General features: G+C 36.9%; 1 protein-coding gene and 1 long non-coding RNA gene across 4 annotated transcripts; one reads left to right on the top strand and one right to left on the bottom strand.

The window, feature by feature from the left end:
- The first annotated feature begins 1,640 nt into the window (after positions 1–1,640).
- On the top strand, positions 1,641–26,538 carry LOC140923672 (uncharacterized). Of its 3 annotated transcripts, none has more exons than XM_073373747.1 (4): positions 1,641–1,669; positions 13,541–13,621; positions 23,404–23,675; positions 24,319–26,538. In XM_073373747.1, the coding sequence occupies exons 2-4, from the start codon at positions 13,612–13,614 to the stop codon at positions 25,102–25,104; spliced, it is 1,068 nt and encodes a 355-aa protein (XP_073229848.1). In that variant the 5' UTR covers positions 1,641–1,669; positions 13,541–13,611; the 3' UTR covers positions 25,105–26,538. The 3 variants fall into 3 exon arrangements, with proteins under 3 accessions (XP_073229848.1, XP_073229846.1, XP_073229847.1); XM_073373745.1 differs by lacking the exon at positions 1,641–1,669 and adding an exon at positions 11,706–11,861; XM_073373746.1 differs by lacking the exon at positions 1,641–1,669 and adding an exon at positions 11,739–11,861 and having other exon boundaries at positions 13,528–13,621.
- Positions 18,439–22,466, bottom strand: LOC140923673 (uncharacterized). Its single transcript, XR_012164170.1, has 2 exons — positions 22,411–22,466; positions 18,439–21,646 (listed from the first exon to the last, which is right to left on the bottom strand). It is a non-coding gene; the product is annotated as an uncharacterized lncRNA (long non-coding RNA).
- Positions 26,539–26,866: the final 328 nt, after the last annotated feature.

Genomic DNA, 26,866 nt, shown 5'->3' with positions numbered 1-26,866 from the left:
AAATGTGTTTCTACACCGTTTGTAACGGACTTGGGGCCGTTGTGCGGAATAGCTGAGTGTGTCCTATTCCTAAATAAATACTCTTACGACAGTATTTGCTTCAAAACAGACTCATAAATAATCCTACAGGCTACAATCCCAAGTGGCTTATAATTTAACGTTGTTTTTGTTTTCTGTGCTTGAATAAAAGATAAAAAAATGGGCGATAACTTCAGCGAAATACATTTTGGTTTTTGTCTTTTTCAACAATTCCTACTGATTAATCTCATTGGTTTCTCCTTTATAGTCAGTGTAAGCTTAGCAAAGCTGACTTGAAAGGAAATTTATACCATAATCTTTAATTGTAAACCTAAAACTAGCGGTGTTGATTGGCAAAATTTTAATTTTGCATTGCTTCAATCACCCTTCTTTCTCAAATGTTTTACAGCACAAAAATGTCGTAATGAAAGGAATGTACTTTACGAAGGTTCCAGAGATCTCAACGGAAGGAAGCACATTAATCAATTCAATAACATAACGCAAACAGTTAAAAAAGCGATGTATTTGAAGGACGTTGAAGAGTTACTTAAATTCCGCGCTACGTCACCATGAGCTCCTGGCTATTGTCACATAATACAAATCCTTTGAAATGTCTCAACGCATGCGCATACAGACTTATGCACATGCGCTGTCCACTTATCTCAAGGAGTGAAGAGCTAGAGCAGAGCAGGAAAAAGACTTGGGAACGAGATAATCTGTCCACACGACGAAGATTTCTTCGTTTACAGAAGTCTTTTCCCTTTAGAGCTTTCGCGTACGTGTGGACGGAAAAGGTAACGGATAAGTCTATATACGTTTTCGAACGTTCTAATGTGAACATTGCCTCTCCCTGAAAGGCAATCGGCCTTTTTCAGGGACCCTTTCATTCCTAAAAGAAGCCAAACTCAAAATTCAACAAAATTTCTGAATCTTATTTTATAAAATGCTGAAGAACAAATAGTACAATGTGAAAGTGCAATCAAAGAGGTTTCATTTGAATGGTAATACTATAGGATTTCATCTACAGACTCCAAAGAACCAGTTTTTCAGTCATGAGATTCCATCATTGACGAAAGTTATACCTTGCCAAATGTCTTGCCATCACTGTCTCTATGGTAATCTGATTAATTTTGAGTTTAATGAGATGCATGGTCACGCTTTTACGTCTGGGTACTTAGACCATTGATTGTCTCGCATGGGGTAGCCCGGGAGATGAAATTAACTGGGGTGATTATGTTTAAAAACTTTTCCTGTTTTTATCTGTCCCGACTTTTTGAACCACATAGGGAAATGGAAATGGGTTTGAATTACCCGAATTGAGTGTTTGAGAAATCGGTCTTGTACATTCTTTTGGCTGTTTGACATTGGGCAGGCCATGCGATAAATTCTGTAATTGTCCTTGGCAAAACCAGAGCATAATTTGAAAACGGAAGTCAATATTGGGTGGGTAAATTTACGTCAAGTCCAAGAATTCGTATACGCATGTATATATCGCCAACGCCTTTTATGAATAACACGAAAGGAATTAAAGTGGTGTGAAACGTATTGAAATTAAGCCGTTTGTGGCGATTTATTTCCATCCCGTCATTGGTGCTAGTAAGACCGGCAAGGGCTGAAGGTTTTTTAACTGAATAGCTTTGTTCAAAAGCAGGTGAGTTTAGGCGCTTGTAATTGAGTCAGAGGTGTTTTCTATTTCAAAAGGCAGCCATAGTAGTAGATTAAGCGGATTGGTGTTAACGTATGATATAATGAGATGCGATTGGGTTTTTGCATCTTAAGACTAGACTCTTGTCCGACGTCGAACTCGCCGACATGTGCCGAATCTCATGCTAACGAGAAAAATCTGTTATTTTTGTGGCCCGTTAGCTTTCCGTGTGAATTTTGACTTCTAAACAGTGGATTGGTTTTTACTTCTGATCAAAGAAAACGAGCAAAAAGTTTATTAAATATTGCCTTAATAGTGATGGTTTACTCAAAAAAAAAAAAAAAAGAATATATACTATAAAAAGTCTAAGTTGAATGTTCATCCGACAGTTTTGCTTAGGTATTTATTGCACAAGGGATACAGTATAAACATAAAATCTCAAACAAAAGAAATATTTACAAATGAACGAACGAACGAAAACAACCTGCCCTTCCCTACCCCCCACAAAAAAGGAACGGAACAAAATGAACGCAAATTGCTAGACAGCCAGGTTTCCTTTGATTTGAAGTTATTGCGGTCTTTTTTCTCAAACGTTAGAACCACCTTGTACAACATAATAACTAGTATCACAGGAAAGTACTGCTCAGTAGCTTTCTTTGGAATAGTGACACCCAAGGATTTCCTCCACAGACTCAAAAGTTAGAACCACCTTGTACACAATAATAAACAGTTATATTGGAAAGTACTCCTCAGTACCTTTCACTTGATTGGGGAAACTTTACGATTTTCATCTACAAACTCAAAGGTTAGAACCACCTTGTACAGTGCCATATACCGCAGTATCACAGGAAAGTAGTGCTTAGTAGCTTTCATTTGAAAGGGTGCGCTTAGTGGATTTCATCTACAAAGGCAAACGTTTTAGAACCATCATCAAGTTTAGGAGAACAGTGGTGTTAAAAAGGGAGCGATGGTGGCAGAGACTTTCATTTCTTGTAAACTACGTTGTGTAGGAATTAACACAAAACTGGATGCAAAGCTGGCATTACGGCAAAGGGCTGACTTATTTGAAGCCAATATTTCCAATATTGAAAATATTAGCCTCAAACCTATCAGCCCTTTGCCGTATTGCCGTTTAGCCTTGCATTCAGTTTTGTTATAATTCCCACTCAGTCAAGTGAGAGATCCGACAAGAAGGAACCACTCGGTTTTATTTACGTGTTGAGGGGACCTCTGCATTCAAAGTTTTTTAGTACCTTGTGTATTTTATTACATGGAGGGAGAATTAAAACTTTGTAGGAGAATTAAGGAAAAAAATCAATTAATTTCCTACAGAGTAAAATCGATTGACTTTTTTTCCTCCTATTACCAAAAACAATTTTAGCATCGTAGCTGATTACCCCGCTATACAAACACTGTAATTTTACAGGATTCGTAGTGTGGTACCATCACAGGGGCTGCGTTACCTGTGCTGGGTGCTGTTTATTTTAACTTTTGAGTAATGGATGAAATTCTTAAGGGTGAATATTCGAATAAAAGCTACTGACAGGAGCCCATACTTCTCGCTCTACAAGGTGGATGAAATCCAATAGTCGTAACAACTGCAACGACCACTCTCTTTCAGCATTGATTGCTAATATGCCTTCCAAGGAATGAAAGCCCCTGATCAGTCCAAAAAAAATCATACTACTTCTAAAATGCGTCTCTGAAAACTCCGAAATGCTTCAAAAGTTGAAGGGGTAGTGCAGTTTTTCATGGCAATTTGGTATCGAAAAAATAGAAGGATTTTAAAATTGTTTCACTGAAGTACACTATTCCCAGACTTCTCGATCATCTGCCGGAGAAAGACAGAGGCCCACCCTAATCAAACGGAACTGGCGTGAGAACTTTTTTAACCAATCAAAAAGAGCAATCCACAGTTCACCATTGACTATTGGTCTACAATGTAAAGATTAGAAGTGTGATGTACAGCGTGTCAACAATATCAGACAATATATCAGTTAAATGTTTTGTACGATTCATCGGTGCATCAATCCCTCACCTGCGTGGAGGTTTTTCACCTGAGGTGAACAAGCTTTAACTTCCTAGTTCGCTCAGAAGTGGAGAAAAAGGTAGGCTTGTTTTGACGATCAACAATGACTGAATTGTGTTCTTTCACTTTTAGCTATTCAAAGACTTGATCAAGACATTTCGCATATAATTGACGGTATATATTTCCATAATACTACTCCGGCTTTGGGACCGTAAAACTGAATTGCGGATATTATCATCCGTTTGTTGCAGTGGATGAGGTCCTCGTTTACAGTTTCCGAAAATATGAACAGTCATTCATGAACTTTCCACCCTTCCATGTCAAGTTCGAACTTAAGGGCTGTCAAGAACCGCTTCTTTTTCTTTGCACGTACACTTTAAACAAGTATCGCTGAGTCACACTTGACCCCCCAAATTTAACAGCTGGGAAATTAAATTAGAAAAAAACGTGCATTTGAAATACGACTATATCATTATCGTGACTTAACCCATACCGCCGAAAAACTACAAGAGAAGGATATCTAGGAGTCTGGGATATTGCGCGAGACTATAGTCTATGAGATCATCTCGTGGAGATTCTCTCTGCATTCACTGCATCACATGTAATTGGTTGGTGGTTACCAAAACGAAGTGCAATATCAACATTGAGACTGGCAACTGTTATTAAGGAAGCTAGTTCATCGGCCATGCGTTTTAGGCAACTTTAGTCGACAAATTTTCAGCGGTTGATAGACTGATTAAATGAGCTTGATAGCCAAAAAATGGCTAACAACCGTAGTGATTCGTACAACTGATACATCTCCGAAAGAACATTTGGGAATATGGGCGAGACATGGGGGGATGAATGAGGGTAGCACTATCTATATTTTCTTGAATAAAAAAAGGTCAATCACATTAATTTTGAGTCACTGAAAGAGTGATTTATAATACTCGAAAAGCCTGGTTTGTTCACTTTCTAACACTAATTTTGCCGGAAATAAAAGACGTTCGTTTCTCTGTTTTCAATTTAGATAAAAGAGCTCATTCATCCATTGCATTGGCACGTCTTTTAGTTAGATACTAAAAAACAAAACCGGGGACCGTCACGATAAAGTAGTCATCAACAACCGCTTTTACTTGAATGGTAGCACTTCAGAATTTGATCTTCAGCCTGAATAAAGTTAGAATCACCTTGTAAAGCATAATAAACAGTGCCACAGGAAAGTACTGCTCAGTAGCTTTCATTTTGAATGGTCACACTTTAGGGATTTCATCCACAGAAAGGTTAAAACCACCTTTGCAGCATAATAAACAGTACCACAGGAAAGTACTGCTCAGTAGCTTTCATTGGAATGGTGACACTCAAGGATTTCATCCGCGGACTCAAAAAAATACAACCACATTTTACAGAATATTAAACATCATCTTTCGTGCAAAAGGTCGCGCAGTGTTTCCTCAAGCAAACTCGAAAATACTTTGCGCTAACTACCACGTAATTATCCTTACCATCAGAGTTTTCTAACAATTCTTATGTGCACTATTAAAGCCTACTGCTCTCAAGTCTAGCTAAGATATCTGCAATGTAAGGGGAACTTGTAATAAATAAGTGACCCTATCAATGACATGTCACTCGCTAATTTCGACCACCTATTTTGCTGGTGTATGCTACATTAAACTGACCACTGACGCTGTCCTTACAGAAGGACCAAAGGTCTATTGTTTTCCCCCCAAATTATGTTCTTTGACAAGACAATCAACATTTCAAGAGGGATTTTAGTGCGTTTGACTCTTGAACGTATTGACGAATCTCTTAACTGAGATTGAGGAGTTCCTTCCTGTAGTGTTGTATTGTCTTAGGCTTCCCATGGTGGTAAAAACAAGGTTAAAGTACTTTGCGTTCGTTATTGGGTCTATCATTGTTGAAAATTAGGACTTTTAAAATTTAAATAGAAAAAAATAATAATTTATTGGCAAAAAAACGTCCAAAACAAACACCTTTCCTCTTGGCATATTGAGTGAAACTTTCAAGAAATTAAGATTTTAGAAGGGGCAAATGCACATAACTTTATTCAGTCAGTTATATACATAGCTTGTTGACAATGTATTTAGCTGAAAAGTTAACAAGTGTGTGGCCTAGCCTTTTACATCTCGCCTTTTTCTTTTTGCAAATTACTTTATGCAGAAGTTTTATATGGGAAGGCTCCGCCCGAGGTCCAGCCCCTTCTATATACCATTTTTGAAAGAAATGGTACCCCTTTCGTATACATCATATTGACTCTGAATGATATCCTGTCACACACCTAGTTTAAAACTTTGCATTCCTCTTAACTGCAGTAAATGCACTGTTTTCAGAACATGAAAAAGAGGGTGTCAATTGGGTGGTAACTTTGACGGTTGATGGTTAATTTTTCCAATTTTGGCGGCTGATAGTTAAATTTCAGAGCTTTTGATGGTTGATGGTTATTAAGTGGAAATTTGGTCCAAAAATTTCTGTAAATATCTTATTAACTTGGGCATGATTTAATATTAACTGATGTGTTTTGAAGGTTATCTTGGCCTTTCATGTATAAAATCTCGAAATATTTTCAGATATAAGCAGGTTGTAAGGTATTAAATTGTAATGTGTAGAAATACTGTTTTTGAGAACATGCATGGAACTGGCTTTTGCAGTTTAGAAATTCTCTAGCAGCCAAAATTCCGTGGAGATCAGCTGAAATAGTGAGATTTGAAACACTTTGAAAGTTTTGACGGTTAATCTCAACCTTCATTTTTGACGGTTGACGATAAAAATAACCTTTTTTGAAGGTTGACGGTTAAGTTTTAGGCCGTTTGACGGCTGACACACGGTTAACCCCATTGAGACCCCCCAAAAAACCACAAAACCAGAACGTTTTCTCGACTTGTTTGCAGCCATAAAGTGAATCTGTTAACCCTTTTAACCCGAAATGACAAATTTCCCTAGTGAAAACCTTTGCTACCCTTTCATGCACCAGTGAAGCCTGAAAAAAGCACCACTTTCGGGCGGAGTCTTCCCGTATAGGTTATCATAGTGAGAGCGCCCCTGGACTCTACCTAGAGAATAGATCGAGACCTTTAGATTCGAGGACGACTACGAGTAAAAGATTTAACTTAAAGTTTTTCCGGGCCGCGTATTCTCAAAATATAGACTTCCCGGAAAGCTTCATTTTACCATTTTTTCACCAGAAAAGTTAGTACTGTTCTGACTGTTTTCTTTACTGAAGGAGGTTACGCACTCTCCCGATCGCAAAATAATAAAACTTCCAACATTTGATTCGACATTCTCCCTGAAACTCGTTGTAGAATGACGACGGCTACCACGTTTTCCCGCCAAAATGACGTTGGTTCACGCGCGAGCACTACTTAGTATTGGGAAAATCGGAAAATCTCGTTCTTGTCGACATACTTGTCTTAGAACCTAAAGGTCTCTGTTGTGTCTTGTTTGTAACAGTGAACTGATTTCAAACTCAATATTTCAGCCAAGGGTAACGCCTACGAAGTAAACAAGGGTTTTATGTAATTCTCAGTTTGTGGTCGCGTTCCGGAATAAATGATAACGTAGACAGATTATGACAAATCTTGTCCTTGTTGGCCAATTAAAAGAACAACACAGACTAGCAACATCTATTGCACGATCAATTGTGGTTGCAGAAATAGGATTGCTATTGCACCAGACTTAAGGATTTCAAGACTTAAGACTTTTGAATAACTTGAGAGATTTCTGTTAACCGTCTTAAAATGGCCAATACCTAAGTTTGGTTATCAACAAATGCGTCGATAAGATTTGTCGTTATGTTCGAGTGTGCACCATTATAAAAACTTTTAGGGTTACTTATTTAAACGGAGTTAAGCCAGTATTTAACAAAACCGCGTTCTAAGCGATTTTCGGTTTGCAGAACGCTTTTACGTAAACACCATTTATTGAGAAAAGTTTCATGATAACACGTGGCGTAGACTGGAAAAGCATTATAACTATATTTAGTCTTCTTAAAATAAACCACTATGAGATCTGGAGGTCCAAACATTTCCTAAACCGTTGTCTAAGGTAGAATTCGTTTAAATAACTGACCCTCAGTTTTCAGAAAGCAATACCCAATCTCATTTAATGTTCACTCCACGTAGATCCTTCCACGGTTTTTTCAAATTTTTGACATGGACCAGACAGGAAAAAAAAAACACGACTGGAAACAGCGCCTTAAAATTATGAAAATTGCCAGGTTTGAAAGCTAGCGAACATTTAGGTCCTCAAAGCTCGGAAATCTACAGACGTCTGTATAGTTGGGCGGAAAGTCATTTGTGCCCCCCACATGCGTCTTCAAGATTTCGCGACTTTGATGGTCTACACCTTCGTTAGTTTTCAACAAATAACTCTCAAACTTCACAGTTTTACTAAGGAGCTCTGTTCAGAAAAGTTGATGGATTTTCCTTAAATTGTTCCTGTCTGAAGCTAATTCATTTGAAAAATGACCGAAATGAACGTAAGAAACATAAAATTATCCCTGCATTTATTTAAAAGGATATTTTTAGGAGAAGGTGAATTCGAAGTGCTACTTAAAGTTCCTTCCTGCGGATTTACGGGGATTTTAGTTTTCAAGAATTTTTAGCCGAAAATTTGATAATCCGATTTAAGCGCCATATGGAAGTTGTTTTTACCTCTCTTGAAGACGATATAGAAATTATTGCCCCTGTCTGTGAAAAATGTTTAGCACTTAAGGGCGATCTATAAAACATATAAAACAAGATCTGAATTGTATTGAATTTTTGAATCTCATGCATAAAATAAAAGAAAAAGAACTTTGGAAATCATTAGCGTGAACGAAATATAAATGCAAATCATTTAAAGATTTGATTAGAATTTTGTGTGAACTTTTGCCGGTGTAAAAAGTTATTGATCATTGGAGGAGATATATCAACTTCGCGAAAAAGTGTTTTATTTTAATCTGAGCTACTTATTATTGTTCAAATAGCCAATTCTCAATATTTGGAAATCAAATTAAACACTTCTTCTGGTGTTTGACATATAATCTGAAAATGACGTTGTTTGATTTTGTGTGTAAGTTCATATTCTTTTCGTGAGCAACCATTTTCTCATCAAAGATAGGTTTCCATGTTGTGATGTTTATTGAGTTTGTGGATAAAATTCTAAAGTGTTACCATTCAAATTTAAGCTACGGAGCAGTACTTTCCTGTGGTACTGTTTATTGTACTGCAGGTTCTAACTTTTCAGTGCATGGATGAAGTACTTAAGTACAGCACCTTCCTGTGGTACTGTTTGCTATGATGTACACGGTGGCTATAATTTACGGATGTAGAATAGAATCCCAAATTATGAGCAGTACTCCCGTGTGATGTTATTCGTTATGCTTCCGGCGAGAGAGCAGACGTCTTTCGTTCTTGTATTGCACGCTAATGTTCTCGACGAGCAAAACAAGAAACTGGCGTTTACGATTTGCACACCAATATATGCCGGTTCTTTCTTGGTATGGGTATGCTTGTTACAATTGCAAAATAACTTTAATTCTTGCTTGTGTATTTTTTAAAATAGTGACCTTTACGTAAGCGTGAAAAGCTGTGAAAGAAAGTTTTCACCAGTGAATACACAAATATTTGGGAGAGATCTTTTGGATCGTATGAAGGAAGGCTTTACTGGTCTTGGTTTTAAACACGGCGTGTCTTCGACGACAAAAAAGGATACTTATGCGCATTTTCTTTATAGTGACTTCAAAACATCTACCTAACTAAAGTGATAAACAAGTTCAAAGTCTTTCGGGTCCGGAAATTAGGTGTCAAGTCTTAAAGTGGGCATCTAGTTAAAATGTAAGTACACTGTTTAGACGTGGAAATACTTACTCAGAAGTGTCTACTTCGTTTTTGAGAAATCACATTTTCGCTCCAAAAATACCTCTCTACAAGTGAGAAAAAAAAAGCATGGTTGGTAATTAGCGGCCATTAATGTGCATTGCTGGCAAATGGGCTCCTGTGTATAATGTATATGTCTGTAACTGATTCACGTGGGCGTTGACGAGGTATTTGGCACAGACAAGCAAATCACGCCTCCCCTTATAGACTTGTACATTTCCGCAGGTGACGCGAGTTTAGCACTATAAACATTGTTGTTTATATATGCCTTGTGATAGGAGATATCGATGTTTGTTTGCCACTTTCAATACTTCCTGCCATTTTGTTTGTGCAGGTCGCATTCCTATACGTCCTCCATGTACGAGCAAAGTGGGTGTTCGGGAGTTTAACCTTGAGCGATTCTTCTGGGTATTTTCATCACTTCAATGGGGATAATACCCGGGGACCATGTTGCTAGACTTAACATGGACCTAACAAACTTCTAGACTTCTCAAAACGAGAAAAAATGTAATAAATTTAACCCGTTTCGCCACTTGTCAGCCCCGATCCAAAGATAACTGCAAGAAAACAAGAAGTTCACTGTCACAAAAGTTTTAAATCCCTCATTTGCTGCAAGAAACTTAATCAACACTGGCGTCCTTTAAATAAATAATTAAAAAAACTAACAACATGTTAAATTCTCCCCTGTCTTTACGCTGTCTCGGAAAATTTGATAGCTACCCTGACCAGCGAATTACTGGGGGAACAACACCAATAATGAAGATCGAAGTCCACCAAATTTAACTGAGTGACGATCGAAATACAACGTCTTCTGATCGAAAAGTCTGAAAAGAGACTATCGTGAGAACAACGCCTAAACTGGCCAATATTGTATTTATCTAAGATGTTTTATGTTTGTACAACTTAATTAACGAAACTAAACATATCACAAACTGCCAGAGACAAGTAAATTCAGGAGCCAAAATAAAGCTGGTTTTTGAAACATCTAAGCCTGAAAAATTGTCTCAGTCAACCATTTCTCTAAATAATAAACTTTGAAAACTGTAGTATCTTTTTAAGCAATAGATTGACAAAACGGCCAAATGGAAAATGTGTAATTGAACTCAGACTTTTTCACAGCACGGCTGTCCCTTTAGCTTACTTACCTGACTAAAACGATCCCTTTCAAGATCAATACTGACCCATTAAAAGGCCTCCATTTCCATTGATATCCCCAAATTTGAACGATTGCTTTGGAACTAAAGAAAGTATTTTCACTAAAACACACGGTAAATGTCACTTTAATGGATTTTTAATCGGAAATTGGATTCACATAGCAACTCTTTCTTGCCGGAAATTACAAACAAACCGAAGAAATTTTTTTTGTAAAAATTATATGTCTGAGTGATTCTCAAGGTTTTCGATTTCTAGGCAACTACATTCTTATCTTGAGAACGAAAAGAGAAAATTGACAATGAAAAAAAAAAAAAAAGAAGAAAGAAAAGAATCACAAGTTAAAAGACAAAATGACGAGTAATTATTATACAAGTTATGACGAAATCAATGACACGGTGGACTGCGTTATTCGTTCGAACGCGTGTGAAGTGCACTGAAAAGCAATTTTTCACTAAAGATAGTTGAGCTTCTTTTTCTGACGTTCCTTGAATATTTTCTCCTTTTGCGATTTATCTATCGTACGTATAATTATTATCTTAAGCTCACTATATGACACTGTATCCATGAGCTTTAGTCGTAAAAGTTCAATTTAAGTATCATTAAAATTTCACAGTCATTTGTCATATTTGTCTTTCGAAGAAAGCTACAATTTCGTGCTATGCACTATCATGGGTTGTTAGTTTGTAATGCAATCCTCGTACTTGTAAAACTTATCTGTTTATTTATTTATTGCACAATGTTGGCACTATATTATAATATTGTGAAATATGCGCACGTATATTGTACAGTTAACAGTTCAAAACCGCTTAAAAACATGCCTTAACTGGCTCCACTGATAAAGAAAATTGATATAAAAGTGACAGTGTTTGTATTATCAGTTTTCTGTAAACATTTCCGAGTTTTAACGTAACAAGGAAATCATATTTATCCGAAGAACATTCCACCCCATGGTTAGAAACCGGAAATGCATATAGTCACGTCCGACAAGGCAACACGGAAATTTTATATCGCCTTAATTATGCACTGATCATTGAAGCAATATCTACATTGAACTTATAAGACCCCTTGTTAGTGCGCGTTTTGTAGCGTATATGCATAGAGATAGCAGAGCGGAAGGCAAGAAGCAGAAAGCGTTTGAGGGTAATTGCGCACTGCACAGGTATATAGTAAGAAACTTAGTTTAACCTCCCTTAATTTCTTCTGACCAGCGGGAACAAACTAAAAAAATGTGTCCGTGCAAAGTAGTTTGATGTCTAAATATGTGGACGTAAGTTCCAAAGGGAGGCTACTGAGCAGTGGTTCTACTTTGTTGTGCAATATGGTGGAAACTTTGAGTGTGTGGACAAAATCAATATGTGTGATCATTTTTACGGCAGCTTCTGAGAAGGATCCCGTCAGTTTCCGCAACTGACTAGTTCCCCGCAGCACTAAGTTTCATGCAGTTCAGAGGGTTCTTTCGTCGTTTGATTCTGTGAATGATAACGTGCAACCTCTTCAAATGAAAGCCACTGAGCATAACTTTCCTTTGTTACAGTTTATTATGTAATATGCAAGGTGGCTTTGATCAAAATTAGAAATTTAGGCAAACCTCTAATCAGGCCATGCTGTGGCGCTCAGTGTTAAGGCAAGTTAAAGTTCTAAATTTTCATTCGTGGATGAAATTTCCAACGTATGACCATTTGAACTCTTGGTGCATAAACTCTTTAACAACAGCCCTTCCGGTTATGCTATTTGTTTTTCGATAAATACGAAACAAGCTACATTTTCCAATATCCTTCTCCACCTTTGAACCTAGTCGGCCCTTTTACGAAAGAGCTGGAGATCATGCATCAGACATATTAAAATATATTTATTGCGCACTGAAACTCAGTGCAGTACAGATAAAGTAGTTCACCTGGAACTAGTTAACTAGTTAGGACAGCTGAAACACAGTTAGGACACGCTTAAACGACGTTAACATGATTGTATAAGATATCGGAGAATAGCGCAATGCTCCGCTGTACATGCTAAGTTGGGCTACATCTTAGCTTTTTGGTGCATGTTTTAGGCGCCCTCAGCAAACTACTTGGCAACGTGAGACAAGAAATCCCGGTGTGATGGTAAAATGAACACACGTCAAGTAATTTTTAGAACTTTTTTAACACATTGTGTTCACCCGGAAGATTCTCTCAAGCTCGAGCCGTGAACAATACTGACGATTGATTTTCTGTCCCCTGAAATTTTCAAAACCGATTTGACGACAGAACTTCTCAATATTTAAACACCCGTTGTTTGAAAAGGCTAAATGTACTTGTCTTTCTTCCAAATTTATTCATTCCTCTTAAAATAGTGGTGGACATAATATAAGAGACCTCCATTCCTTGAAGACCCCTGAATATACAGCTGTTAACCACTTAAATCAGACGAGTTAAATAAAATTTTTAACTCTATTATTAAAATGAAATATAGGGTTCAGTTTTATCAACATGCGTGTCCAAATGTTTAAATAAATAAGTAAATAAAGAACAGATCGAGCTAGTTGTCTGCAAACGAACTAAAAAAACCAGTATGAAAAGCCAACACTTTTCAATCCCTGGGTTTCTTGTTCCAGTTGGTGAAATGAGGACAAAATGGGGTAATTGTGCAATTTAGTCATTTAACTGCAAAAGAAATGTGTCCCAAGGAAATTATGTTTTATATTAATTATAATGGATTGAAATAAATGAAGCCCTATTTTATACAAAAAGAATTCTAAAAAGAATTAAAGTGAGGTAAATTGTGGTTCAGTATTCTTTGATGGAAGGTCAATATTTTAACCTCGAGAATGAAGAAATGCTTTACGTCAGTTTTCTATTCCAGGTTTATTAATTGCTGAAGGCATCTCAAAAGCGCTATTACAGAAAGTTCAGCGCACACTAATTGGGGACAGCATGGCAGAAGGTAAGTTTTAAAACATCATTTGCAATAGATATCCATGATTAATCGACTGGCTTTAACAAAATTTGAGTTTATTGAGTTCCAAACTCTTTATAGTACTTACTAGGTTTTATTTTGTTATTTTGACAAACCTTTTGAGGACTAATATGCTTGTCACCTATATATATAATACGTCAGTCAGACAACGAGTTCTAAATAGAAGGATAGTTCGTTTACCTGGTAAATCTTAAATGTGGGGTCATGTATAAAAAAAAAAATAATAGTTTTGAAGGTTAAATTGAAAACTGCTACTACATTTGTAGGGCAATAATAAAACTTATTACTTATGTAAAAATAAAACTGGTATACGTATGATAGTTCTAAAATCAATATTCAAAAGTATAAGCAAAGGCGGAGACTGTATCAGATAAATAGTTACGTTTAATCAAAAGCCATCTTTAGCCGGGCTCTCAATCAGTCCTTACTGTTCAATAACTGAGGACAATCTCAATAAATGTCACAATTACAAAGATTTTTCAGTTTTTGGTAAGTCTGTGAATTTTTCAGTCTTCTCACTTAATCCCGCATGTAAAATTTACACGGACTACTCATAGCCATCCTGTAAATATATAGAAATACAAAGAACCTTTATAAGATGTCTGCAAAAATAATTTTATAGACATTTTGTTTTCCCTGTGAGAAAGAGCGGAAGATTTGCACGCTTAGAAGAAGTCCATCAATTTACTAATTATAGACATTTTACTATCTCTGTAAAAGACCCAGTTTTTCAGTGGTAAAAACCCCTATCTTCATGAATCCATAATGTTCCTCGGAACCTCTACGTGTGTGCTACCCCCTTCCTTTGTTCAGTATCGAATCCTGCTTAGTTCCAATGACCAAACGAATTTAAAAACACCTAAAACATACCTACTCTAATGCAATTCATGTTCACTTTAATTTTGCACCGGCCGACAGGTAAGTTAAACTCGCCACATTATGATTGATTGGAGACAGCCTTGAAACGACAAGACGAATTTTTTCTTTCTGCCCTCACTCAAGATCGCTGTAAAACCTGTTACAGATAAATCATACTACAACTATATCACTGAGATAAATTGAAATATTGACTGTCCCGGACATAAAGCAAGCGATCTCGATAAAGAACGAGCGACATTTTCAGTGAATTCATGATTTATAAATTTAGTATCTTTTTCTGGTAAAGCATGAAGTATGTTAAACACATTTTAAGACGAAATCCACCAGGAAATTGAGTAATTTTAATTTCCAGTGGACAAAAACCTTCTACCAAAATAATTAAAGAATATTGCGTTCTTTTTTACATTTTTCAAGGGGCTTAAGATGTGATCATCTGTAGTAACACCAAAATATTTCTCATGGAATTCCGAGAAAATTAATGTCAAATTCCACAAGATTGTGATTATACACAAAATTCTGAAAATTTATGTGTAAGATGTAATTCTGTGAAATTTGACGTTCATTTTCCCGGGCTCCCATGAGAAAGTTTTTTTGGTATTCCTACAGATGATTTATTACATCTTTAGCTTCTGAAAAATATAAGAAAGAATGCAACATGCTTTACATTATTCTGGTACAAGATTTTTGTTCACTGAAAATCAAGATTACTCAATGTCCTTGTGGATTCCGTCTTAATACGTTTTCTTTCAAACAAAACGAAAACTGTATTTCTCAGTTTTGAAACTGGAAATTTCGGGTATGATGGAGAAGTGACGAGAGCATTTACGCCATAGTACGTAGGTTCTCATGAGTATTGGTGTTGGTTCTCTATTCTGATCTGAGAGGCAGTTTATCTCCGGGCGCTCCGATTTCCTTCTCTCTCAAAAGCCAATCTTCTCAGTAAAATTCCGTCTCCAGTTAGTTGGGCCGGACATCTAGAAGGACAAGGATTTGTGTCATGCACCCTCTAAAGTTAGTTTGGTTTAGTTTGGCTTGGTTTTAACATGGAAGTCTTAGCTGTTAGTATATCCAAATCCAAGGGACAGATTGAAAGCCTTCATCGTTTTACTGTTTCAAATGTAGCCACTTAATTTTTCGGCTGTATGTGCAACGATATTTACTAAATGCAAAATGTCTGTACCTTTTGCCGCCGAAACTATGGATGAAAGCTTGTAAATCTCTTTTAAATCATTCACCTCTAGACAACTTTATACAAATGTAGAAAGATTATTTATTTTACTATTGACATGATCTGCGAGCTGACAACGATGAAGCAAATTGTGTTGGTTCTGATCATGATTGGCTACTCGAGCAGGATTTCCCGCCTTGGTCCCGCAAGAAAAAGTTCTCTCTTTGGCCATACAACAAAATGGTTTATATTGACCGGAGTTTGTTCGGTCAAGGTGGCTGAATATTGGCCTGGTTCTTTTTTGCGTTTTTAATGACCTCATCTCGAAGAATCTTTCACCGATTTGAGCCCTCTTTTGTAATCTTTGTTATCAGAGACTGATGGAAATTCTGAAGAGTGTTTTGTATTGACGTTATTCCCCTGGAATGAGTACACAAAAACACTGTTACAAACACTGTGATCTATCGAGATTTTGGACCACTGTACGACACTATACTGAAAATCAATGAAAGTACCACTGCTGCTACTACTACTACTACTACTACTACTACTACTACTAAAAACAACAACAAATTTAATAACAAAAATGATAATCGTAATAATCATAACAATAAACAACTTTAATGAAAATTGACTGGTTATGGGGTAAACGCTTAACAGCAAGGCTGTAAAAACAGCGCCCCTCCGCACATGCAAAAACTAAATTTAGTTTCAATTAACGAAGTTGCAACTGTTCAAAACACAATCTTCAAAAATGGTAAGTCAGTCATAACACTTACTTAACTACTTAAAGTAACTAATCTCTGAAAATTTAGGCTGATAAGAATAAGACAACTTGTATTTACAAACAAGACCTCAAAGGAGTCAATCAGTATCAATAACATGCGCTAATCACAGAGTTAAATGTCACAATACAGATGTTTTGATGCAGTAACCTCTTATACAAGCAGTGTCCAGAGTTAATCCCATTTTTTTGTATTCCGGAAGACGGCAATTCCTAAAAATCACAATAACAATAAGATTGTCATTATGACAAAGCAAAATTCGAACTGTTCCGGCGGAAGGAAATCTTTTATCTTTTTATTTTCAACCGTGAAATCCCAATTTGGTAAGAAAGGAAATATTCGCCGACAAATAGGTTAGTTTTTTTTTTTTCTTTTAAGGGTTTGTGTCAGTTCTTTTAATAAGAAATATAAGAGGATTCTGGCCTCGGGGTACTCTCTACTACAGCCTCTACGGAGACCCGAAAGAGCTACCTTTTTCAGGCTTCGGGTATATGAAACGGTAGGATTTTCACTAATTGAAGTGTATGAAAAGATGGGGAAATCTGTCATTTTGGAATGTAATAAGTACATTAAGGCCTAAAAGGGCAGTCAATTAGAGCTACGCTCCACTTGTTGGGAGTGTTATCAGAAACGTGACTTTGCTGCAGCGTCCATTAACCCTTGCCCTACTTCTCTTTATTTTTTGGGAATAAAGAATTTAATCTAATGAACACTTAAGTTAAGCAGTTATGTGCATGACTGCCCATTGGCCAATTTATTTTCAAGGGCCTCCCTAAACGAGCCGAAGGAAAAGCGACTAAGCTACATGCAAGTATAGCCTTGCCTCCCACTAATTGGATTAAACTATTAGTAGATGAGAAAACAAAAAAATGCAATGGTCATTTTGTTTTGTAAGGTAAAGTAATCTGCATAAAATTAAACAAAATCTTTTTTTTTTTAACTTATGAAGACGGCATTTCCAAGAAACTTTGAGTTGTCAATAAATCCACTGTCTGGGAAGAATCTCTCGCTAAATGAATCTTATGAACATGTCAACTTGGAAAAAGTAAATAAAATGGGCAACAATAAGTATGTCTAGCAAATAGTCATATTTAGTAGTTTTCGCGTGATTTTCTTCATAAATCCCAAACAGGATGCTTCCTTATTAGGAGTACATAATACGGTCTATCGAAAACGATATCAAGATAATCATAGGCAATACTATGAGGCGTGCATGCAACATTCTGATAATTCTATTAGTTTCTAAATATTCCTTTTTAGTTGTTTCACGTGGATGATTGCTTATTATGACATTTGAAATTAGGGTACCCAAAGCTTGCCTTGGGCCTCCTTCAATTGGGATCGACTCGAAGTTTCAAATCATGTTTGGCTATTGGGTCACGAATCACGATCATAGGAAATTGAAAATTGAAATCCAAAGAATTTCAGAAAAACCTTTTTAAGTCCTGTTACTAAACCTCGGCTGAAGTGGCATTAAAACAAGTTAAAAACGTAAGTCGGCTCCTTTCTTTCTGAGAATTATTTTTGTTGATTGTCTGAAAGCAAAAGTGCGGATGGGCAGATGAAATGAAACACTTTGTTTTGAAGATAGGTCAGTAACGAAAATATATTTCCCTCTTACAGACCTGCCAACCCCTGATAAAGGAAAATCTGGAGACCCATGAAAAAAAATCTGAAGATTCTATAAAAAATAGTGAGATTCTATTTTTTTCCCGATCAAGATTAAACAAACCCCTTTTCCATCGAGGAAAGTCATTAACAGTTTATTTAAATGTTTATACGATTGCGATCGCTTTCCGGCGCTGAACTTACAAAGACTACTGGGAAACTCAACATGGGAGACGCCTGGACATTAGACCTCGTTCCCAGGGCCTACTCCCCTTTCAAAATGGCGGACAGACACGAAGAAAAACGATTAAGTTTATTGAACACAAGCGAAAATTACAGCTGGGTACATAAAAGTAAGAACAGTGTTCTTCTTTATTAGTTTTTCACTTTATGGCACAAGCATTCCTCGTTAATTTCCCATTTTTATTCTGATTCAACAACTTAAATCATTTCAGAAAGATTTTTCCCAAAACCCGTGAGATTGAGGAGCCTTGTCGTGAGACCGTGAGAAATGACAAAAAATCGTGAGACTCACGGCAGAACCGTGAGAGTTGGCAGGTCTGCTCTTAAAATGAGTAGAATTAAATGATATTTTTAGCTGTGAAAATAGATAGAGAATACAGAATACTTTGTTTTAAAATGGGTAGTCTGATGGACACTTTTTAATTTTGAAAATGGGAAGAGGAAAAATATACACTTAGTAATGTCAGATCCCGTGGGAAACAGTTAGTTTTGTTTTCCTGAGTTCTGATAACGAAGACGAAGTCGTGGGAAACATCAGGACTCGAGGGAAAACAAAACTAACTGGTTTCCCGAGGGACCTGACATTAAATGTTTTGTTATATTTCTAGACTTTCACTTCAACATACTTCAGTGGCAACAAAAGAATATGCTTCGGAGCGCATCAAAACAGTCGACTCGGTACTTATAAGAACACAAATTTAATTCTGAAAACCACTAAATGAATGATTTACAAAGTACTTTCCTTATATTATCTGCATCTTTATTCTCCATTCTTCTCTTCCGCGATAACTTTGAAAATCGACGCTTTTTTATTGTAGCTTGAGGCTTCATGTTTGTGTTGTTGTTCATTCACGAAAAAGAAAACTGGCAGTTTTTTCCCCGCCTTCTGTCACGCCACTTTCCACCATGCTTTGATCACGTGCTGTAATGTATCCCGAGCGTGGTACATTGTTTCGGTATCACGGGATACATTTGATTTTAGTCGAGGCCATGTGACCAACAGTCAGCCAATGGCTGTCCCCGTTTGGTTGAGTGAAAGTCTAGGAATATAATTTTGCTCTCACATCTGGTTAGAGGAAAATGCCGTTTACTTTGAAAACCGGTGGAAAAATAAAAGGTATTACATAGCCGAATATTGACGAATGTTATCTTCTCGTGTTGAAAGTATCTGAACACAAGAACTAAAATAATATACGTATCTTTTAGTGGGCATGTAGGTCGGTAAAGAAAATATATTACCTTCTTTAAATGAGTAGAATTAAATGATATATTTAGCTGTGAAAATGGATAGAGGATATACGGAATATTTTGTTGACAAATGAGTAGTGTGAGGGACACTTTTTAATTCTGAAAATGGGTGAAGGAATGACATATTTTGCTCGCAAAAGTCTGGTTAGAGAAAAACACCTTTTACTTTGAAAACCGATGGAGATATTACTTAGCCTGACGAATTTTATCTTCTTCTGTTGATAATATTTAAACACAAGAACACAAAATACGTATCTATAAGCGGACATGTAATGTTCTGTTTACTATGTTCATCATGATAAACACAATTCTCGGGTAAAAAAGAGGCTTAACTCGCAGTTTTAGGTCTTTCAAATCAGTTCAAATGTGGTTAAAGAACATCACAAACAAATTAGCAGCGCATACACACAGTAAACGCCGTTTAGCCGAATGTATAGTCTTGAATTATTTAACAAAGATGACAATAATCAGATTTTACAATACATACAATGTATGAAGAGAGGTCAAATTTAGTCTCAATGTGTTTTTGAGATGTGAAGTAAAAGTTGGATGTTTTATAAACGCAATTCATCATAAGGGTTCTGAATGACAAACGTTCAGTTAACGCACATGCAGTAAACACTTGAATCAGTTATGACAAAGAGAGGATCAAGATTCCCAACCAATATGTCCGATATAAATTGAATATTTTCGGTTAGGATGTACAGATACGCTTTTTACGCCACCTTTATTCAGTTCGTTGCTATGAAGATCACTGTTTTCGATGGCTCGTCGAAGCCATTCAGTAGTTGAGTGTTGGGGACTTTCAACTTTCAACAATGATTTTCGCAGGAGCTAAATTGATCTTCAAAACGCCTTTACGTATGCAGTTTCCCGAAAACAAAGCTCGCAATCTATTTTCAAGTAGCTGGAAGGTCCACAGCACATGAAGTGGAAGAATTACAAGCGATATTCATCTTGGCAGGCGACGGAGAGGGTGTAGTTAAATCGTTGTGCCTGTACTGTCTAATGGTTGAGGCGCGGCTTTGACGATTAGTTTTGGAGATAGAATGGCTTAACTGCTTTCCGTCCGTTTCTCTCTGAGCAAACTGTATGGATTCACCGATTAGAAGTATTTATATTCGGTTGTTTGAGCAATCTGATTGTCTTGCACTGCTTTTAACTAACGTTTTGGCTTGCAATACGGTTCCGTTTTGCCTTGTACTTCTCGCCGCTTTGGTCAATTGAGTCTTGCATTATGGTGTTCAAAGAGTTTATATATCTCCATGACTTGAGCTTTGAACCAATCAGTGTCCCTTTCATATCGGCTTGTGATTGTGTTTTAAAGTTATTTACAGAAAAATATGAAAAGAGGAATCCGGGCCTGCCATGATGGCCGCCGTTCCTTCCTGAGGCCTAGACGTTAATTGTAGCGGGTCATGATCAGAAGTTGAAGCAGCTTTGGCGGCTTACTGATGCTGTCGCTGATTTATGGGATCTTCTCCTGTTCTGGTGGTCGTTTTTGTTGGCGTTCAAAGTACCCAAGATATTATTTGCCGTAGATGTCTATTTTAAGAACAACGTCTTCCCCCGAAGTTCTATTTGTTCTTTACGTCCTCGCACAGGCCAAGATCATGTGTTAAGCGAATATTCGAATATTCGAACAGCATTCAGCAAGCGGCAAACTTACTCCAAGAGACTGTTTGTCAAATTAGTAGTCGAGCTATCTCCTCGCCAGTAAAAGCTGCTGTGGTTCTTGGTCTGTTTCTATAACTGTGATGCTTTTGATTTCATTTTGTCTGGCTTTCAATACGTCCAACTTGTGGTATTCTAAAACTTTTGTCCTGTATTTAGATGCAGTTGCCGCAACCGGCGCGAAGTGGCGTTCAATGCTTTTATCCCACGCGGAGATGATGGCTCGTCTGATCTAGCTATTTCTTGTCTTGATTCTTACGTCCAAAATAAAATAACTCAGGTAATCTTCGAGTTCATCAGTTGAGGGTAGTTTTTTTTTTAATTGACTAACTCAAATTGAACAAACACGTCTTTTTCGTCTACGTGTTCGCATTCTCCTCTCCTAGCCTGCAATTTTAACATCATCATTTTAACATCATCATTTTTCAGCGACAGTTAGACATCTTCCTCTTTATTCTGTAACTTCTCTTTTAGGGAAACCACTAAAATTATTAAGATTCGGTAATTTATCGGAAATGCCGCCCTCTAAGATTTTTTCTAACTTCAGCTATTTTAGTTTAAAAAACAACGGCCACGCCGCGTGCACGAAGGGAAAGAACTATTGTGATTGGCTTATTCGACGGTTTCGATGGCTACCCGATAACTTCACATGTTTAAGATAAAAATGGCACGTGTTTTGGAGGGGAGTGAAGAAAACACGTGTTAGGAACCGCAGAAATTCTGGTGTTTCATCGTGATTTATAATAAAACATTAAAAAGGCATTCCCTGACCATGGCTATAGAATCTACATATCATTTTGTTCTGCCCGGCCTAATGATGGAGAAACGGAAAGCCGTAAGTAGATTAAACGACACAACTGTTTTTCTTTCTGAAAATAATAGGGAGTACAAAATTTTGACAGGCTAAGTATTTCAAAGGACAGACCGCACATTTAACCAGATGATACAAAAATTGTATAAAGACTAATGGATAGGTTAAGCCAAAGTTAAAGTTTCAGGGGCACCCAACAAGAATATAGTTCAAAACCACTTAAACATAGCATTGTTAAACGGTGGGTATAGGTATATTTTTATCTCCTAAAAATTCTTCACCTGTTCGGATTTCAAACTGAAAGTCTAGTGATCCGAAAATTATAGGGATCAAAACTTACCTTTTCGAAAATTTCAGCCAGAAAAAAGGCTCCCGAAAATTCTTGGTGACCTTTTTAGGGTAAAAATCCGTTAAAAATAGGTAATTATACCATTTTTATACCAAGCAAGAAATCTTACAAAAAATGTTCCGGAAATTCTAGAACTCAAACCACGGTCATCCGAACAGATGTTTTCCAAAAATTGACGTTGGTTGCCCCTGACCTTATAAACTTTAAGCGAAAATTTGTTTAAAAAAGCTTTATTTTAGCATCTTTTACGTATGCAAGCTTCATCTATGCATGGATTCGAAGACATTACAGTTAATAAGTATTGTAAACACTGGCTAAATAAGTCAATAAAGAAGTAAATAATTATATTTTAAACAAAAATACTGCTCTATTAAAATTGGACGACCAAACAGCATAATCTAAACGGATTAACAATTCAAAAGGCATTGTGCATATGCCAGTGAATACACGAATTTTATCACGTCCAAGGCGACCTCTGTACCTAGTAAAATACATCTTAGTGAACAGGCAAGAGCAGGTGAAAGTACGCTGAGTACTATGTTGTTTTGTTTTGTTTTTTTTCTGTTTAAAACACTCATAGCACGTGTTTTATTAAATTTATTATTTGTATTTGTATTTATTTTTACTCCGTCCTATAGATAATACATTAGTTGTACAATATTGATTAGTACAGGGTTGTTTAAACTACGTGTACATAAGAAAAAAAGAAAAAAAATTAGAATGGAGAAGGGCACATTATAGTAAAACTAATTATGGCCCTTTAACAAGATTGACTTTATTCTATTATAGCTTTGTTATTCATTAAAACACAAACACGCACGCACGCACGCTACACAGACAAAAAGGCAACAAATAACACTAAACTAGCCAGCTTCAAAAGACGCGGCCATCATCATCGCTGCCCGCAGCTGCCCGCTGTTTTATTAATAAGTTTTTGGTCGAAAAAATATTGCCTAAACTGTCATTTTTTATTTCCTTAAACAGAATCAACAGAACACACCACGCCCAGGCAAAAACAGAAAACAAGTCGAATCAACAACACGCTGCATCTATGGGAATTTTTATTCGAGCTTCTTGAAGACGAGAGGTACACGGCGCTAATAGCATGGACAAGGAAAGAAAAGGGCGAGTTTAAAATCAAAAGACAAGAAGACGTGGCTAGAAAATGGGGGAGGTTAAAGCAACGAACCAGCATGAACTACGATAAATTGAGTCGAGCGCTGAGATATTACTATCACAAAGGGATTATTAAAAAGGTGACTTACTTTCAAGAATCTTTATCAGAAAACAATGTTTCTTAAAGTTTTTTTAACACCGAGAATTTCCCTTATCTAGAAGTCTTTTGATTTTTCTCAAGTTTCCAACAGATGTTTTCCACCATTTACTAAAAAAAAAAGCGCGATTTTCTTGTGTCTTCCTTTGTAGTTAATCATATTGAATAATTACGTATTCAAATAATTCATTGCGATAGATTAGTAAACCCAAAACCCCATTTTTGGACTTTTTATATTAGCTCTAATTAACCCTTTAAACCCTAAGACCAAAATTTGAATTCTCATTTCTTACCCTACTCATTTCCTACAGTATAGTAGTGGGGAGAAGTTGATAGAGTATCAAGCAAATTCATCTTGTGTGATCATGTCCGTAATTCTCATGACCACTCTGTTTTACAAAGAAGTGATATCTCAAGGAGAAATTTGATGCTGATCACTCTTAGGGCTTAAGGGGTTAAGTTCACGTGGGGCTGGAATAGTAGATCAGCTATTGCAAGGAATTTCTTGCCTAGATTCATTGAGTCCTTGATAAGTGCCAATCGACTCTCAAGTGTGATGTCGGATGTCAGTTTGTTAGCTTTCCTTATTTCCCCCACAGACTATTTCAACGTTTGTTTATTTTCAGGTTCCTGGCCAAAGACTTGTTTATAAGTTCGACAAGCTGCCTTATTCGTACAAACCAATTAGGTATAACTGGCCTTGGAACCCCCCCGGCGAAGATGACGACATCAAGCCAGATAGGCAAGTCCTTGACACGTCCCCTGCTACTAAGGCAGCAAGTTGGCCCCTTTTTCTGGAATGGAATGATCTGGAAAAGCACGTCAAACGAGAAAAGCTTGATATCGTCACATCCCCAGCTGACAAGAAAGCGTTTTGTCCAATAACGCCTACATGGGAAGTTGCCGAGGCAGACGGGGATGTCAAACCTGTTAAACAGGTTCCATTACCTCCTGTTCACTTTCCAGAGAATACCCCCAAGGTGCCTTTACACGCATTGTTTCGAGAAAAACAAGATGACAAACCAGCTAGACAGAAAAAAATTCCCCCGCTGGTTTCCATAAAACCGCACTTACTTACAATGCCAACGTGGAAGAATCCTAAAAGAGACCAAAGCTTCAAACCAGTAGCTAAACAGGGCAAAATACCACCTTTAATTCCAGTTAAAACCCATTCGCCGGCATTACCTAGGAATCGGGTGCCCATTTCTCTGCAATGCCATCACAGAAATCGTGATTACGAATTTAGTCACTTCGGTTATCCTTCCCAGCATCCTTCGCAAGGGGTATGCCGCAGTCAGATTATTTTCCCGCCTTGCAGTTGTAGTTGCATGAGATCAATGGCGTGTGGTATGTACCTGGTTCCGGATGTGCCGCCGCAAGTGCCAGCAAATGTTCTAATGAGATTTGCATAGCTAATAGGAAGGGATTCCAAAATGGCATTTGCTTGTTTGCCTACACTGTTAATTCAAAATACTTGTTTCACTCCTGATCTTTTGGCTTGTTTGAAATGAGTCCGGGCCTCTGGAAGAGGGATAATTAATTCACTCATTTCGTCTGCCTCATGATTTGAGCAATTTACAGGAACTTCCTCTAAATTTACATGTCTCACCTGAAATATTTACATATCATTTTCAGGAATTCCTCAAAACAAGTGAATGGGTAAAAATCATGTAAATAATCATTTACAGCACCTGTTCTGAAGATTTAGATGTTATTGAACTGTTTTATTACATGTTTCTACATACTACGTAAATTTTAACCTTGCTGGTGAATTTGGTAGGAATGTTTGCCCAAGTTTTACTTTGACTTCATATGACGAGCCGGGCGGAAGGGGGGGTGGGATGGTGGTCGGGGTCTGAATCTTTTGAATACAATGATAAGCATACTTCATATTTTACTTAACTATGCTAAAAGCAACCACCTAAAAATCTATAGTAAAGCTCACTAGTTATATACTTTTGATTGTACTCATTCATGTTTATCACGTCATACATCGATTTTCAACTAAATTTTATGTATAGTTTACGTAAGTGTCAACAAATTGTTCCATCCGCCCCCCAAAACAAGTTTTATATGATTTCTCGCTGATAAATCCTTTGAAAAAATTAGCCATTATTTTTAAAGGAAATATGGGCTCAAAATCATATTTTATTTAAGATACGTATCATCGAATCATGGCCGATTTGAAGAATTATAAAGCTTAATTAAGGAGAATAGAAAGTATGGTAGAAACTTAAAAATCAGACTTTTGACCTTCCATTTTTAGTAGACCGAAGACTTTCCCGATCCCATTCAAAAGGAGTTATGCCACACCCTTTGCTGTCTAAAACTATTTTCGAATCAATTGGATTCCATAAAAAATGGTCCAGTTTTGTTCAGTTTGAGACTATCTCCAGGCATTGAATTTGCTTCCTGTTGTCTGTTGCAACGAATGGTAAGAATGAACATGGTATGATTTGTGCTTCCTGATGATGAAATTTGATTGACATCTTCTTCATAACCGGCTCTACAGAGCTTTTTGTTTATGGGAAAAGTATTGACTTCCGCACAGAATTGACCCAAAACAGCAATATCCTTGAGAGAATGCCCCTTTAACGTTTAGTGTTGATTATTTTATTCGTGTAGACATGCAATCATTTCAAATATTTCCTTAAAAACTTAACGAATAAGCCCGAGTAGAATAGCGAAGATACGCTTAAAAATGTTCTGTAAATATCGCTTACATGCTATATTTAATTGCTGTCTTCCTTTAAAAACCAAAGGAGTGCAATAAAGTACTCAGTTGTATTGTAAATATACACTTATATGTAACATGTTATTCAATATTAAAGTTTCTTTTAAAGCTTTATTTTCTGTATTCTTTCAAAAACTATACAATGGGTAGAACTGGACTACTACGAAACGGTCTTTCGGATCAGGAATGTTAAGGCTGTTTCTTTAAACAAAAACTGAAAATTTCTCCCCGTGTGTAGTAGGGGTGTGGGCCACAAACGGAACTTACCAGACGCACCGACCCTCCCCCCCGGGGGGGGAGTTACTTGGTATATTTTCTGCGCGGTATGTGTCGCTGGCCTCTAAGAACCCATACCCCATTATAGTCTATTCTGTGGCCATATTATAAACCCCATCTCAATCACTTTCGGCAAAAAGTAAATTGTGTAATCCCAACTTAGT

Source organism: Porites lutea, chromosome 13, assembly GCF_958299795.1.
Source record: "Porites lutea chromosome 13, jaPorLute2.1, whole genome shotgun sequence".
Taxonomy (NCBI): domain Eukaryota; kingdom Metazoa; phylum Cnidaria; class Anthozoa; order Scleractinia; family Poritidae; genus Porites; species Porites lutea.
This window is presented reverse-complemented; position numbering and strand designations above follow the sequence as displayed.